Source organism: Medicago sativa, chromosome 7, assembly GCF_051527215.1.
Source record: "Medicago sativa cultivar Bolivia chromosome 7, Bolivia_mono, whole genome shotgun sequence".
In the NCBI taxonomy this organism is placed as follows: domain Eukaryota; kingdom Viridiplantae; phylum Streptophyta; class Magnoliopsida; order Fabales; family Fabaceae; genus Medicago; species Medicago sativa.
The window spans coordinates 84,106,003-84,119,953 of NC_140755.1; the positions used below are offsets into that span (position 1 = coordinate 84,106,003).

A 13,951-nucleotide genomic window follows, 5' to 3' on the forward strand; every position below is an offset into this window, starting at 1 on the left:
ATGTTTAATTTTTAAAAAGTTAGTTGGATTTTTGGTTAAAAATTAGGGTGACGTCTAGGGTGAACCATCAACTAAATGGTTCACCGGCTCTGAAGCACGGGTACTCCAATTTGCAAAACGTACCCGTACCGGGTACTGCGCGGGTACTGGCACTCGTACGGTACGCGTACAGTACGCACCCATGACGCACCAACTTTTTTGTTTTTGTTTTTAAACCTTGGTACGGTTAGGGTACGGCGGTGGTACTCTCAGGGTACGCATAACCGTTTTTTCTTGAGAAAATGAGGCTTTTCATGAGAATTAATAGCAATTATAGTTTTTTTTTTTTGTTTTTTCATGAGAAAGAATAGCAATTATAATTATAAACTCCAACCGTTCAAGAGCCACAACAACATTTACTAGAGAACCGCTGCTACTTACTTAATTTCCACTTTTTCTTGTCTGCCAATAGTTATAGAAGTAGAAAAGTCTAGCACTCAAGCCTTTTCTTGTATCTTCTTATCTTCCTTTTTCGTTTTCTATAATAGTCACTCCTTCTTTTTTTCATATTCCTTCCTCATGCTATGTTATTTTAAATTAAAAAAATAGTATTATCCTAACGTACCCGTACCTTTGTTTTTTGAGAAAAGGCGTATCCCGTACCCGCACCCGTACCGGGTACCGTATCTGCACCCATGCAACGCAGTTCACCGGTGAGCCACTTTTAGATGTCGTCAGATTAATTTAAAAGGTTTGGATGAGTTAGAGACAAATATGAGAACACATATGTATTTCCACACACAATCCATACCCCAGCCTCTCTCTCTCCCCCACTCATCTCTCTACATCTCGTTCAAGTTTCAACTGATGCCCTTCGACAGATATTGATCCACCCGCCGCCCCCATTGTCTAATCTACACCCAGACCAATCTATCACAATGACCAGGAAACCTTAAGACTCTTCATTTTGGCACTCAAAACCCTTAATTCCATATCTAAGCATTTCATGAAACATAGATTTTGCACAATAAAAAAACCTTGCTTTCAATTTAAAATGATTAGGTTGCTCTTACATCTCAAAAGAGAAAATAATTTTTTTAAAAACATAGATTTTTTAAAACTGACATATTAAACCTTGTTCCTTCACTTCCTATAGTTATCATATTCACATCTTAATAAAAGAAACAGATTTTCGATTTGAAGAAATCATAATTTCCTACAGTCTTGTTTGAAATAACTCCTATAGCCATAAAATACATCTCAAATGGTGGTAGTGAAAGTTGATTGGAGATGTTGAGACAAGGATAATAACTTGTTAAAGGGATTTGTGACCGTGGATATGGAGTTTGGGAGCCAAAAAGTAGGAGGAAAAAGATGAGAGATGTGATCTAGTATGTACGGTGCATAATAGAATCTTTGAGCTCAATTAATCTAATGGCTCTTGTTTGTTGTTCAAAGTGGCTCACCGGTGAGGAACTTAATTGAACCCTCACCCTAGAATCCACCATAAATTAGTTCTTTAAATCATAAAATGTCTGTTCAATTACGCTTTTTCATCCAATTCCGCTAAAAAACCTTTACGTGATTGTTTAATGTTGAGGTGGCAAAATCTAAAAAGTGCTTATGACACCAAACATGATTACTTGTGTACATTTTCTTTCTGTATTCCAACCCAATTTGACAAAAAAAATAAATCATCAACAACATTATAAATGTCACATCAACGTTAAACAACCACAGACATTTTTTTAACAGTTGGATGAAAAAAGGGTAATGGTACCAATATTTTATAACTTACATGAACAATTTGTTTTGAAAAAAAACTTAAAAGTACTAAATTCTTACAAACATCTAAAGGAAAAATAATACATTTGTTCATCCATTCTTGTTAATTTCTGTTTGCAAAAGAACAAACAAATGAAATCAATAACTAATGTTTTCAAACAAAATAAAAAGAAAGTGAAATAGAAAATAGAATCTCTACAATCCTTTCTAGCTAATTATTGCGTTTGTTGAAGACTCTGCAATTCTTGCGGATTTCTCCTTCATTTCCAACCAAAACTCCAACTTTCCCCATCTTTATCATAGCAGTTGCAAAACTCTTAACAAACTTATCACCATTTGAAGCAAAATTAGACACAAAAGTACTTGTTGATTTGTCCAAAGCAAGTTGCTGATCAATCTGCATTATACCTCTCTTAAGAAGAATCTGCTTGTAAAATTCATTATCAACGGTAAAAGAAGTATTCTGATCCAAAAATGCAGCACCATCACTATTTGACTTGCATAACTTCACAAGCTTAGTATCCAATGCAGGGTCCATTGTAGGATCAGGTTTCCCTCTAGAACTAGATAACCTACTTGCGAAAAAACCGCAATGAGCAACACCAACAGTATGTGCTCCCAAAAGGGTCACCATTTCTTCGGTTGTAATTCCTTTTGCAGCAAAAAATTGTGATAGTGCTCCTATAGGAATGTTAGGTCCTGGTAAATCAACGTCGTCCCTATTGGCAATTAATCCGTCGCGTCTTCCAGTCGGAATGTTGTATTTTGGTCCTCCAGATAAGGCCACAGCATCTCTTGTAGCAAGTGCTACGATGTCAGCACATGAAACCGTTGATGGACATGCAGCTTCAATTGCTTCCTTTACATCGTCGATTAGATCATAGCCTCTAACACTGTCATTTGCACCTGTATCTTTCTCTGATATGTTGTTCTTGGTTGAGTCTATGAGGAGGGATGCATCACAACCCTGCACATGGATGGAAATGTATGTTATGAATCGATGTAGTTGAGAATGGCCTAGAGCTAACTTAATAAACTTTTCAATAATTATACTATAGAAAAATAAATTCAAAATAATTGGTCTTCTCTTGTCTCGTCTCTGCAGTGGTTGACCGTTGAGTATTGATCTTTTAGTTGATGGATAACAACGGTCAACCTCTAATTGCAAATGCAAGAGAGGAGTGAAGCTATAATTTTTTTTAAAAATGAATAACTTATCTTACAAGTTATAATAAACTTTTTTTTACCTCATGTTAACCAACTATTTTCATCTAACTTTTATATAATTGTTGAAACTTAAAATGGATATTTTTTTTTATCAAACTAACACTTAGAACATATTTAGCTAGATAGTTCTTACTCTGACAAAACAGTCATGGAAATGCATGCGAAGCAAAGCTGCGGTTATGGATTTGTCGCGATTGAATCGCTTCTGCACAACTTGTTTAACAATGGACTCGGCTTTTCGGCAGGAAGAGGCATAGAACCCTAACTGCAGATCAGCAAATGCCAAAGGAAGTATAAAGAAAAAGAGGATGATTAATATCTGCTTCATTTTGAACCTTTTGACTTTGCTCTTCTTAATATTCTCTGATATATTGTGCTTCTCAAATGAAAATTGAATTTCTATATATATAGGAAGAAAAGGACGCTTCAAATGCATAGTTGAAATTGCCGTCATTGCTAGCTAATATGTCACAAATCATGCATGCAGCTAATACAGCCATACTATATGTTGGTTAACTAGAGTTTGAGGAACGATTCAATTAAAATGAGTATACTAAAGTTTGGACTAATATATTTGGCTTTTCTTGAATGTAGAATGGTAGCTTCGTAAATGTTCACAGTAAAATTACAAATTATATAATATAGTTTAATTGGCTTTATTGTTTTTCTCTTTACAGTTAATTTGCTTTATTGTTGTCACCATTTATCATATGTTGACGTTGACAGAAAAACTACTTAAAAAATAGTATATTTGTCATACTTGAACCGTATATAGTATTAGTCCTGGACAGCACTTGGGTGACATAATGTCACCGTGACATTAAATCTGGGTCACACAACACACATTGTCATTTGCATCTGGGTCACACAACACATCCATGAGTACATTTGTGTGGCCCAGATTTAATGTCACGGTGATATTATGTCACCCAAGTATTTTCCGTGTTGTGTCTGTATAGTTGGTGACATAATTCGATCTATAATTTTTTTTGGTAGATAATAATCACTAAAAAAACTCACACATATAAGTGAGGGATCGTGACATCAAATCCAAGTCCTGACGTCTAACAATTTTGACATTTTTCAGTTGAGCTTCGATTATAGACAATTTGATCTATAATTTATGAACAATTGATAAGTAAGTGGTAGACAGGTTGGTAATTTGTCCGTCTATTTGTATTTCGATAAAAGTAATAAAAGTTGCATAGTTTATGCAATTATTTTAAAATTTTAGTTATTTGATTACACAAATAAAGATAATATTTTTTTTTGACAAAAAATAAAGATAATATTTTAAGTTAAATAGTTTAAGAGAATGATAAAAAAATTGTTATGCACATTTTAAATGAAAAAGAAAATTAGAAGTCTAAAAAGTTACACCAAAATATAGTCATAGACACAACATGTTCTTTATTTAATAAAAGTTTGAGGAAAAAAAATTATATAATTAATTCACATGTAACATTTTTTTAGGTAGAGTTTAACATCACATCACATGAAATTTGTCTTATATAAATATTGAAGATGAATATCAAATGTTACATTGTAGAATCCGCTCGAATTGTTATATCCAGACGAAGCCTGCAACTAATTTGTTTGGGTTACCTTTACTTTTTGTGTCTATCTTAAGTTCTATTTCACTTCTCAGTATGATTCATGATGACAGCGTGCACCTCAATTATAATAGGGGTTATTTTCTTGTACTCAATTTTTAATTGTACAGTTGTAGTCTCACTCACCAATAAGATTAAACTTTCATTATAGGTCGGCAAATTACACAGTAAAAACAGGTATTCAACTCCTTGGATTTATTCATTAGAGACTTTTCTTAAAGAATTGTTCAACAGAGACTAATTATCTTGTCAAAAAAAAAAAAAAACAGAGACTAATTATGAGATAACTACATCAATGAATTTGAGCTGTCTTTTTTTTTTTTTTTTTAAGGTTTATTTGAGCTGTCTTGTTAAGTATTTATTATTCGAATGTATCCCTGTTATAGTAAATTTTAGTATGAATCACCATTTCATATGATTCATGATGAGATGAGCTGTGAAATTAATTTAATTGTGGATTCATTGGTTATCGATTTGTTATTCTATTATTCATTTGATACGTAACTATAGACTAGTAGTTACAAAATACTTATAGTTATTGTAACGAAAGATCAACAATGGATCATGAGAGTGGAGTCTCTTATTAAAATTGACTTTAAAAGTACCCTTCTAACAATTGGCAACAAGGATGGCTAGAAAACAAGAAAATACTGCTATAACTTTATTAATTTGGCTTCTCTTAGTTAGAAAAGTGAATTTGTGATCAAATGACCGGTTTATGATTGGTTGGTCTGATCAAATTAACCCCAACATTCTGTGTATCTTATGTTGTGGTAAAAAATCTTTGATTATAACTCCATTTACTTTCTGAAAATATATACTGTTTTTATTTTTTAAAAATGTATGTTTATTTTAATTTGCAAACAAGGAGATGAATGAATCATTCGTAAACATTTGTGATAGAGAGTAAGTAGAAAAAATGCATTTCCTAAAATAATGAAAACTGTGATGAAAGTAAACAGACTCTAATATGAATATATGATTGCACAGAATGACAAGCGTTTTCTTAGTTTTCATTGCAGTGCTGTGAGATACAATGGAAAGTGTCTTTCTTTCCAATAATTTGAAAGTTTATCAAGAAATATACATTTCAAAGTATAACCATTAATCAATCACGTTTTTAAAATTAACCACGTTTAACTTACTAACCAAACACCGGCTTGCGCCCACACATCAGCAACAGTTATTGAATAGAAAACGAAGAAAAAGCAAGACAGGCCACAGTATAAATTGTGGAAAACAATAATGTACATTAGGGTTTCTGGGATTTATATCTATCCGTTCATAAATAGGAAGGAGACTGCCAAAACCAACTCACAAATAAACAAGATGCCTTTCCCAGGAAGAAAAATAAAACGAAAATCAACCTATTGATATACAAATTCAAGTTGTTGTTTGATGTGCCAGAGGCCTGTGGGGTTTTGGAGCTGCAATGAAATGAAAACAATAAATTGAAATTAGAAAAATAAAATTATAAAATATATTAACCTAGTCCATTGTGACCGCGCCCCAAATCTCTTGGAAATCTAAACTCAAGCTTTTAGACCATATATTCTAGGGCAAATTACATTCACCTCCCCTAAAATGTTAAAATGACACTCACATCCCATCTAGTTTTTCAATCGGCAATAACACACTTTATTTGTTGTTTTATTTCAACCATTGCTCCCCTATCCTAAAGTCTTTACTCTTTACAAACAGTAGTTCTTCACACATCGCCTTCTCTTCCCTATCAGTAACATCCTACCAGACACAGTCAATCATTTTGCAACAGTGTGCACCTCTTCCACAATTTACACAAGTTTGGGATAACAATACTTCTCATCATCTTCATAGTAATTAGATCTGTGGAGGATTTTAAATGAAAACTTTTCGTTACTGTGTTTTTTAGGGGGGGTTACATTTGTGAAGCGGGTTCCATTGGAATGAGATTTTTGTGCAAGCATTACGCTGCCACTTGTAAGTCGTAACTCCTGGAAAGACTTCAATTCAATCTTCATGCTAAAGCACGTGGGTTCCGTAAGAATGCAACAAAGAAATTGAAGTTTTCGCTTATTTTTTCTAATGGTAGTTTAACACCGCTAAGGTGAAGGGAGGTTAGTGTTTTTTTGTAAAACTATAGGGGGTGTGAGTGACATTTTAACATACCTCATGGGAGGTCATTGTAATTTACCTTGCATCCTATAATCTGCTAGCAGTATTATTCAAAATATCTGCTAAAAAAATAGTGACTAGAACTTTACCATTTGGATTTCCTTGCTCATAGAATGTTCGTAGGAGAAGGACAGCTTCTTCTGCCATTATACCTCCAGCACATTTGAAACCCCTTGTAGATGGAAATACAATGTTAATGAGAAGAAAATTTAGAACTACCCATTTATAAACAATAAAGGATGTAGTGGAGAGCTATAAGAAAATACAACAATAAAACAAACACCCAAAAGAACATGAGATGTAATAAAATTGGTGCTTAAAAAAACAAAAAAAATAAAAAAACAAATAGCTTGCATACAAAATGATAAACAAAAATAATTAAAAGAAAAGATATGGAGAAGTTAAGAGGCATACTTATTAGGCGACACAGCGTCGCTTAAATGCAATGAAAGTATTGATCCGCAACCTCCAAATTTATCATTGGAACAGCCATAAAACACTTCCTTTATACCTGACAAATTATTGAATTAGAAAGGACAACATAAAGATAGATACTGAAATAGATCGAACAACTGAAGATTTGAAGGAGCATACCCAAGTTTGATAAAGCAGATGCACACATTATGCATGGTTCACAAGTAACATAAAGACTGCAGTTTGAGAACTTTTTAGCAACTTCAGTCATTGAAAGTCCATTTTTCTGCCACTGTTCTAGAAGCACATCTATAGCTTCCATTTCTGCATGTCTTGTAGCCTGTAAAATTTTATTTAGTAAAAAAAACAAAACTTCATTAAGTAATATTAATCTTTCTATATACTAAAATACTAAACTTCCAGAATCCAAATTTCACAAAAGCTTCCAAGGTAGAAGAAACGCATAAAACTCAAAAGTGATCCATAGTTTTTTTTTTTTTTTTCAATGGCAAAGTAATAATATATAGATAGAAAAAGGAGGGAGCAAATCCCAAATAGTACAAGACAGAGATACAAAAAAAGAACAAAAGATACCAAAACTGATACTAGGCTCGGAATACTAGAGGTACTCAAAGAAAAGAAGCCAAAAAGCATCAAACCACAATCACACTAAAACAAAAACAAGGAAAAAAACAATTAAAACAAAAAGAAAACACCTCGACAAGAAGCCAGAAAGGAGCGGCTGGCACACCACAACTCCCCAGAAGAGAGCCAGGACCCACAACTCAAACACCCTACCGGAACCAGCACAGGACAGGTTGCACCTCCCACTCATAAAAGGAGCAGAGGCTGACAGAGCTCTTACCCAGGAACTATGAAGCCCGGATACTCCAAAATGGTGCCGTACCCGTGTCGGATACGTATCGGATACCGATACTCCGCGGATACTCCCGGATACGTATCCCAGAAGTATCCGAAAGATTTAATTTAATTTTTATTTAAAAATATATTGGATACCTTAAGGATACGTTAAGGATACTCCCGGATACGTATCCCAGAAGTATCCGAATGATTTAATTTTTATTTAAAATTTTTATTTGTATTTTGATCACAAGTATTAATTTTTGTAAATTGGGATCATTATATTGGCCATTACTTGAAAAGGGTGACTATCTTCATACTACCTTGGTATCATCATAATGCAGGTTGTTTATATGGTATGTTTTGGTTTAAAGGATATCTTAGTTGGTGAATGGTCCATTGTATTTTGACTTGGTGTAATTAGTTTTAAGATTTCACGCTATTTATTTTTTGTGCGTTTATGTCTAATATATATATATATATATATATATATATATATATATATATATATATATATATATAAAAAAATTGTAAACGTATCCAAGCCGTATCGTATCCTAAATTTGAAATTTTTGACGTATTCGCGTACCCGTATCATATCGTACCCGTATCCGTATCCGTATCGGGGCTTCATAGCCCAGGAACCACTTCCAAGATGAGAGCTTCACCTTATCCACTAAAAGATCGACAGATGGAGTCCCTCCCGCAAAAATGATGTCATTACGAGAGTTCCAAACAGCCCACACAACAGCAAGCCAAACCAAAAGTAAACCAAGGGCAACCTTCTTACCTGATCCCAACCCCACAAAACTAAGAAAACTACCTAGAATACTCGAGTGAGGCACTAACTCCCAACCTAACCACCTAGAAACACCATATCAAATTGGCAAAATAGCCACACAAGAACAAAACAAATGATCTGACGATTCCTCCATCACCCCGCAGAACACACAGAGTGCCAACCTGGTCCTGAATGACCCTCCTCCTAAAGAGATTACAACGGGTAGGCAGCCTATCCTGAAGGAGTTGCCACGCAAAGGCTGCTACTTTGGGAGGAGCTCTAGACTTCCACACTTGTGCCAGAGCAGAAACCAAATCAATCGGGAGGGCCGACACAGCCGTGGAATTCCTATAGAGGAGCGAATAAGCTGCCTTGGCCGAATAGCCTCCACTGGAATCCAAATTACAACACCACTTCCATAGTTATAAACATCATATTGATTATCAAAGGAGGAACTTCCAAACATGAGGATGACCATATATAAAAACATAAAAGTGATCCAGAACAAATTACATTTCGTGTCTCGGTAGTTCGATTCCTTCCTGAGGCTATAACCTTGCCATCCTCAACAATTACACAACTGTAAACAGATATTAAATTTTCAATAAATACAGTATGGTCATTGATCAAATTCACTTTAACCAGTTTGACACCAAACAGATGACAGGATAAACACTCAAGATTACAAGTAAATGTTGAATGCAACTTGTTTCATGGTTATATCATGTTAAAAGACAAAGCAAATACCATAATTATTAAACAAATTAATCTGACTTTGCAGGCAAATCAAATCCATGCTGAACACAACAATAGGACGAAAGAAATATGGAATTCCCAACAAACATCTCAATTTACACGAAAACACAATTACATCCCTAAATGATAAAATAATTTCTGATATCCGCCATCTAATGGCAAGCCAAATTACTATATAAAATGCATTTCCACGAGTTGATGCAAACATCTAGCTCCAGGGATCAATGTGGATGTTGGCCTGGTCATTACACTATCCTAACACTTTCTAATCTTAACAACAACATCAATCAATGAAAAAAATGAATACTTCCGATATCATTCAATCCAATTCAATTTGTAAAGGTGGCTTACCCAACAGGTACTTCAAGGGCTCCCATAGCTAACCTTGCCTGTCACATGAAACAAATGGAATTCAATTCTCTAAGATAAAAAGGTGCAATAATACACACTAGAAACTAGACTACATGGTCCATAAAAGGAAGGTAAAATCAATACTTAGCAAACAATAACTTTACTTAAGTTATCAATTTGGATGCAACTATTACTACCAAAATATGCCAATGCCATGCAATTTTTACACTCAATCAGCACCAATTTTCTATGCCACATTCCATTATTTTCAATTTGATGCATTACAAAGTTCGTCAAAGGTTAAAGAAAGCACATAACCAACTACAATACATTTTGTTAAGCTACGAAACAGTCATCGGCTGAGTTCATTACACATGAAAACAAATCCCGACTAAATGCAGATATGCAAAAATGAGCGGTGCATACAAAGAGGTCTTAGAAACACTACCTGTTGTATTGCAAGTTCCATGAAAATATGAGTGTCTGGAGAGGTCATCTTAAGCTGATTCAGTAGGAACACAATGACGCAGAGAACAATGGTTTATCCTATTCCAGTGACTTGTGTTCTGCACATATGCAATATATCAAATATTATCCTACATTGACATAGTACAAGCTGCAAATCAACCATCACATGTAAATATAAATTCATATATAATGTGATTATAATTTCATATATAAGAATGTAAGAATAGCACAAATTCATAATAATTGTGAAAACTGAAAAGTGTTTGAATATGTGATTGTGAATATCAATTTTGCAGGTGGAAATCAAAATTCATTAACCCAAAACACAAATTGAGAAATAAATTTATGATTTTTACTGTACACACCTTGAACTGAGACGATTTGCAACTAGCGAGTGTGAGCGGAGACGTGTGTTGAGTGAACAGAACTTCTGTCAGAAAGCTATCCACGACGGCGGTGCTAGCAGCAACGGCGCTGGGTGGAGAGCGACGAACTGCGGGCGGCGAACGGTGGTTCAATGGGATCGTGAATTTTGCAGAGAAAGAAAGAGGAACGAATGCGTTTTAATCAAAAACCCTTCATTTTAATTTTTTAATCTCAGCCCTTCATTATTTGTTTGCCACGTGTCGAACATCGAAGCATCTAAATGGAGCAAATTGAATTTTTTTTTTTTTGAAGGAAAATGGAGTAAATTGATAAACTCCATATGCAGAGGAACCGGATGAAATTAAGGTTCTCTAATTTCGGTTCGTATATGATTTCAAGCTTTATAAGTGAGATAGGACCCATAAACCTAATTCCTTAAGATTTTAAGTTAAAGTGGTGTCTCTCTCATTTATATGATTTTTTTCGACGTGGTGATCCCTCGGTCCCCCTTATGACCTAACAATAGTATTAGAGCCGAGGTTTGACAAGGGTTTCACCGACTCCTTTTGTCGAAAATCTTCTTGACCAAGGATTTTCAGGCGATCTATCCTGTTGAGAACGGAAACTACGATACAAGTATAAGTGGAAGGAAAAGCTACCGTTTAAGGGGGAGCTTACCCATAAAGAATGGTTGGACTGACACTTGAGGGGGGTTATTGGTGTATTAAGTGTGAGTAATATATCTCATATCAGATGAAAAAGTGAACGTTGAACACCTTATAAGTGAAGAGACTCATAAACCTAATGTTTATAATTTTGGGGTAAAATGTGGTATCTATCTCATTTGCATAATTGTTCAAGGCATGATGTTTGTTCAAAGTTTGATGTGATGATCCCCCTGATGTTTGTTCAAGGCCTGATGTGATGATCCTCCAAATCTTTCATGACCCAACCTAATCAACTACTCACCATATACTACTCTGATCTCAAATATAAATAAAAGTTTTTTTGGTAGTGGCCGAGGTTTGAACCCCGGACCTTGCATATTTTATGCATTATCCCAACCAACTGAGGTAAACTCACGAGGACAAATATAAATAAAAGTTTAAATATATTTGATCTAAATTAAATCAAATATTTTATTTCTAACTCATACTCCCTCCATTCACTATTATAATAAAAAAAAAACTACTTTTTAAATTCATTAAATAAATGATATATGTGGTCTATATTAATAGCCGCATACTTCACTCATTCAATGAACATAAAAAGTAAATTTTTCCTTATAATAGTGATCGGATGAAGTACTTAAAATCGGAAATATACTACTTAAGATTGGATTTGGAGGTATATGCATGTAGCATGGGAAATGAGCACACGGTTTTCCTTTTCCTTTCAATATTCCGGTCTGCCAGTGCGCGTAAAGAGAGTGTAATATGAACATATATTGTTGTCGTGGTTGAATAAAAGGTCCAAAGTGGATTTTCAAAGTTAAACGAGTGAGTTCATAAAAAGACTTGGCCTTCTAGGCTTCACCTACTACGTATCCGTGGAAATTCTCTAAGGCTTTGTTTGCGAGTTTGGAGAGGAAGGGAGGGAAAGGCTTAGGAAAAAAGGAATGAGCAAGTGGAAGAAATAGAGGAAAATGATAGAGGAGGGCTTTGGGGGTTAACTTTTCTTCATAATACAAAACCCTCCTCATTTGGAGGAACTAAAAAATTGTATTGGGGAAGTGTTTTGGGGGGTTTTGGAGGGTTAATAAGAATTATTCAAATTTAATCTATGTTGTTATAACATTTTTAAAATTAAAAATCAAGTACTCATATGCATTAATTTATCATTTCTCTAAAAAACTACTCTTTTAAAAAAATTGAAAGATTTCTCTATTTTTCCACATATTTTGCACCCGTCAAAGCCTTTCCTTTCCTTCCCCTCCAAACTCCCAAACAAAGCCTAAGAATTCTCGCTTGTATTTTGTGCTTAAAATATGTCTTTTTTAATAATTAATTAGTTTTGTCTTATTGCTATTTTACGTTTAAAATTCAACTAGTAATTAGTGGGTAATTTCATTGGAAAGTAAAATGTTTTTTATCACAAAAGATTGAATCACCAGAGTTTTATTGCGTTTAAATAACCTAAAATAGTTGGGCTAGTTACCTATATTTTTCAAATAGGAAAATTCATGGAAACTTAATTAAAGTTATAATCTTGCAACAATATACAGTAGTATAGAGAGGTTGCATCTTCCATTCTGGCTAAACTGAATTGAAAAATCAAGTATGGCTAATGCTGTAAGACCAAGATCCAGTTTTAATCAAGGTCCTGAAGTGACAATTATTAATGTTGTTAGTGTTAATGTTTATAACATCATGGGAGTAGAAACCAATCCTTTTCATGGTCTTATGGCCTTCATTTTCTTTGTACTCATTGGTTTCCTCCAAATTAGTTATCCAGATAATCCCACTGCATTTCATGTCCATCCAAAGACAATGTTTGTCTCTATTGCTAGCTTCCTACTATATTGCTTGGTCTTTTGGATTAAGATTAAGTTTACCACAACAAAAATTGATACACTCATGGAAGTGTTTGGTTCACTTTCAATAGTTTCTTTGGTGTTGATGTTCCTCCCAAACAATTGGGCATTATCTAGATACATTATCATACACACAATATGGTTCATTTTTTTATATACTACTTGTTATGAACACACACTGTTTTATTCAGCTACGTCCACAAATGAGAAGGAAGTTGCCACCACTCTTGCCAAATACTTCATTTGGAGATATATAGACCCAAAAAGAATGAAAAAACTTAATGATGGTAAAACTCATTTGACGATAAATTTCCTATTCACCTTTTGTGTTTCATCTCTTTTCCAATGAAATCTAGAAATAAAGATATCTGAATTCCCTAGGTTTTTTAATTTGAGTCCTTTCAAATTTTTAAGAGGTCCATTTGAGAGAAATAGAGTAAATTGCAAATTTATGTATTAAATATTTTCTTAGGGGATGTATTAAATTAAATAATTTAATTCCTTATTTATTTACCTGCTTTATTTCATCAATTGAGTCTCTCAACTCTTCTAAAAAAAACGAGTCTCTCAAGTATTTCAGAGGATCTAAACTATGAATTTATGCTTGGTAATTGTAGTGGTACTATAAAAAGTTCAGTTACCAATAGTAATATGTTACGGATA

The 13,951-nt window shown here is 34.0% G+C and overlaps 2 protein-coding genes across 3 annotated transcripts; both read right to left on the bottom strand.

Annotated features, from left to right (window-relative positions):
- Nucleotides 1-1,803: 1,803 nt before the first annotated feature.
- Nucleotides 1,804-3,343, bottom strand: LOC146909436 (peroxidase 44-like). The gene is made up of 2 exons (XM_085723552.1): nt 3,125-3,343; nt 1,804-2,731 (listed from the first exon to the last, which is right to left on the bottom strand). Exons 1-2 carry the CDS (start codon nt 3,317-3,319, stop codon nt 1,976-1,978), a joined length of 951 nt encoding a protein of 316 aa, XP_085579678.1. The 5' UTR covers nt 3,320-3,343; the 3' UTR covers nt 1,804-1,975.
- Nucleotides 3,344-5,777: 2,434 nt separating this feature from the next.
- On the bottom strand, nt 5,778-11,128 carry EMB2191 (Cytidine/deoxycytidylate deaminase family protein). Of its 2 annotated transcripts, none has more exons than XM_085723553.1 (8): nt 10,755-11,128; nt 10,370-10,487; nt 9,922-9,959; nt 9,328-9,394; nt 7,353-7,512; nt 7,173-7,269; nt 6,848-6,930; nt 5,778-6,031 (listed from the first exon to the last, which is right to left on the bottom strand). In XM_085723553.1, exons 2-8 carry the CDS (start codon nt 10,415-10,417, stop codon nt 5,988-5,990), a joined length of 537 nt encoding a protein of 178 aa, XP_085579679.1. In that variant the 5' UTR covers nt 10,418-10,487; nt 10,755-11,128; the 3' UTR covers nt 5,778-5,987. The 2 variants fall into 2 exon arrangements, with proteins under 2 accessions (XP_085579679.1, XP_085579680.1); XM_085723554.1 differs by having other exon boundaries at nt 5,835-6,031; nt 10,370-10,517; nt 10,755-10,890.
- Between the last annotated feature and the right edge of the window lie 2,823 nt (nt 11,129-13,951).

What these genes read in the sequence shown, in the direction of transcription:
- LOC146909436 (XM_085723552.1), bottom strand. Translation starts at nt 3,319, where the DNA reads ATGAAGCAGATATTAATCATCCTCTTTTTCTTTATACTTCCTTTGGCA. An exon ending in TCCATGACTGTTTTGTCAGA is followed by an intron (nt 2,732 to 3,124) that starts GTAAGAACTATC and finishes ATCCATGTGCAG; the next exon opens with GGTTGTGATGCATCCCTCCT.
- EMB2191 (XM_085723553.1), bottom strand. Translation starts at nt 10,417, where the DNA reads ATGACCTCTCCAGACACTCATATTTTCATGGAACTTGCAATACAACAG. An exon ending in GAACTACCGAGACACGAAAT is followed by an intron (nt 7,513 to 9,327) that starts GTAATTTGTTCT and finishes AAAATTTTACAG; the next exon opens with GCTACAAGACATGCAGAAAT. An exon ending in GACGCTGTGTCGCCTAATAA is followed by an intron (nt 6,931 to 7,172) that starts GTATGCCTCTTA and finishes TCCATCTACAAG; the next exon opens with GGGTTTCAAATGTGCTGGAG.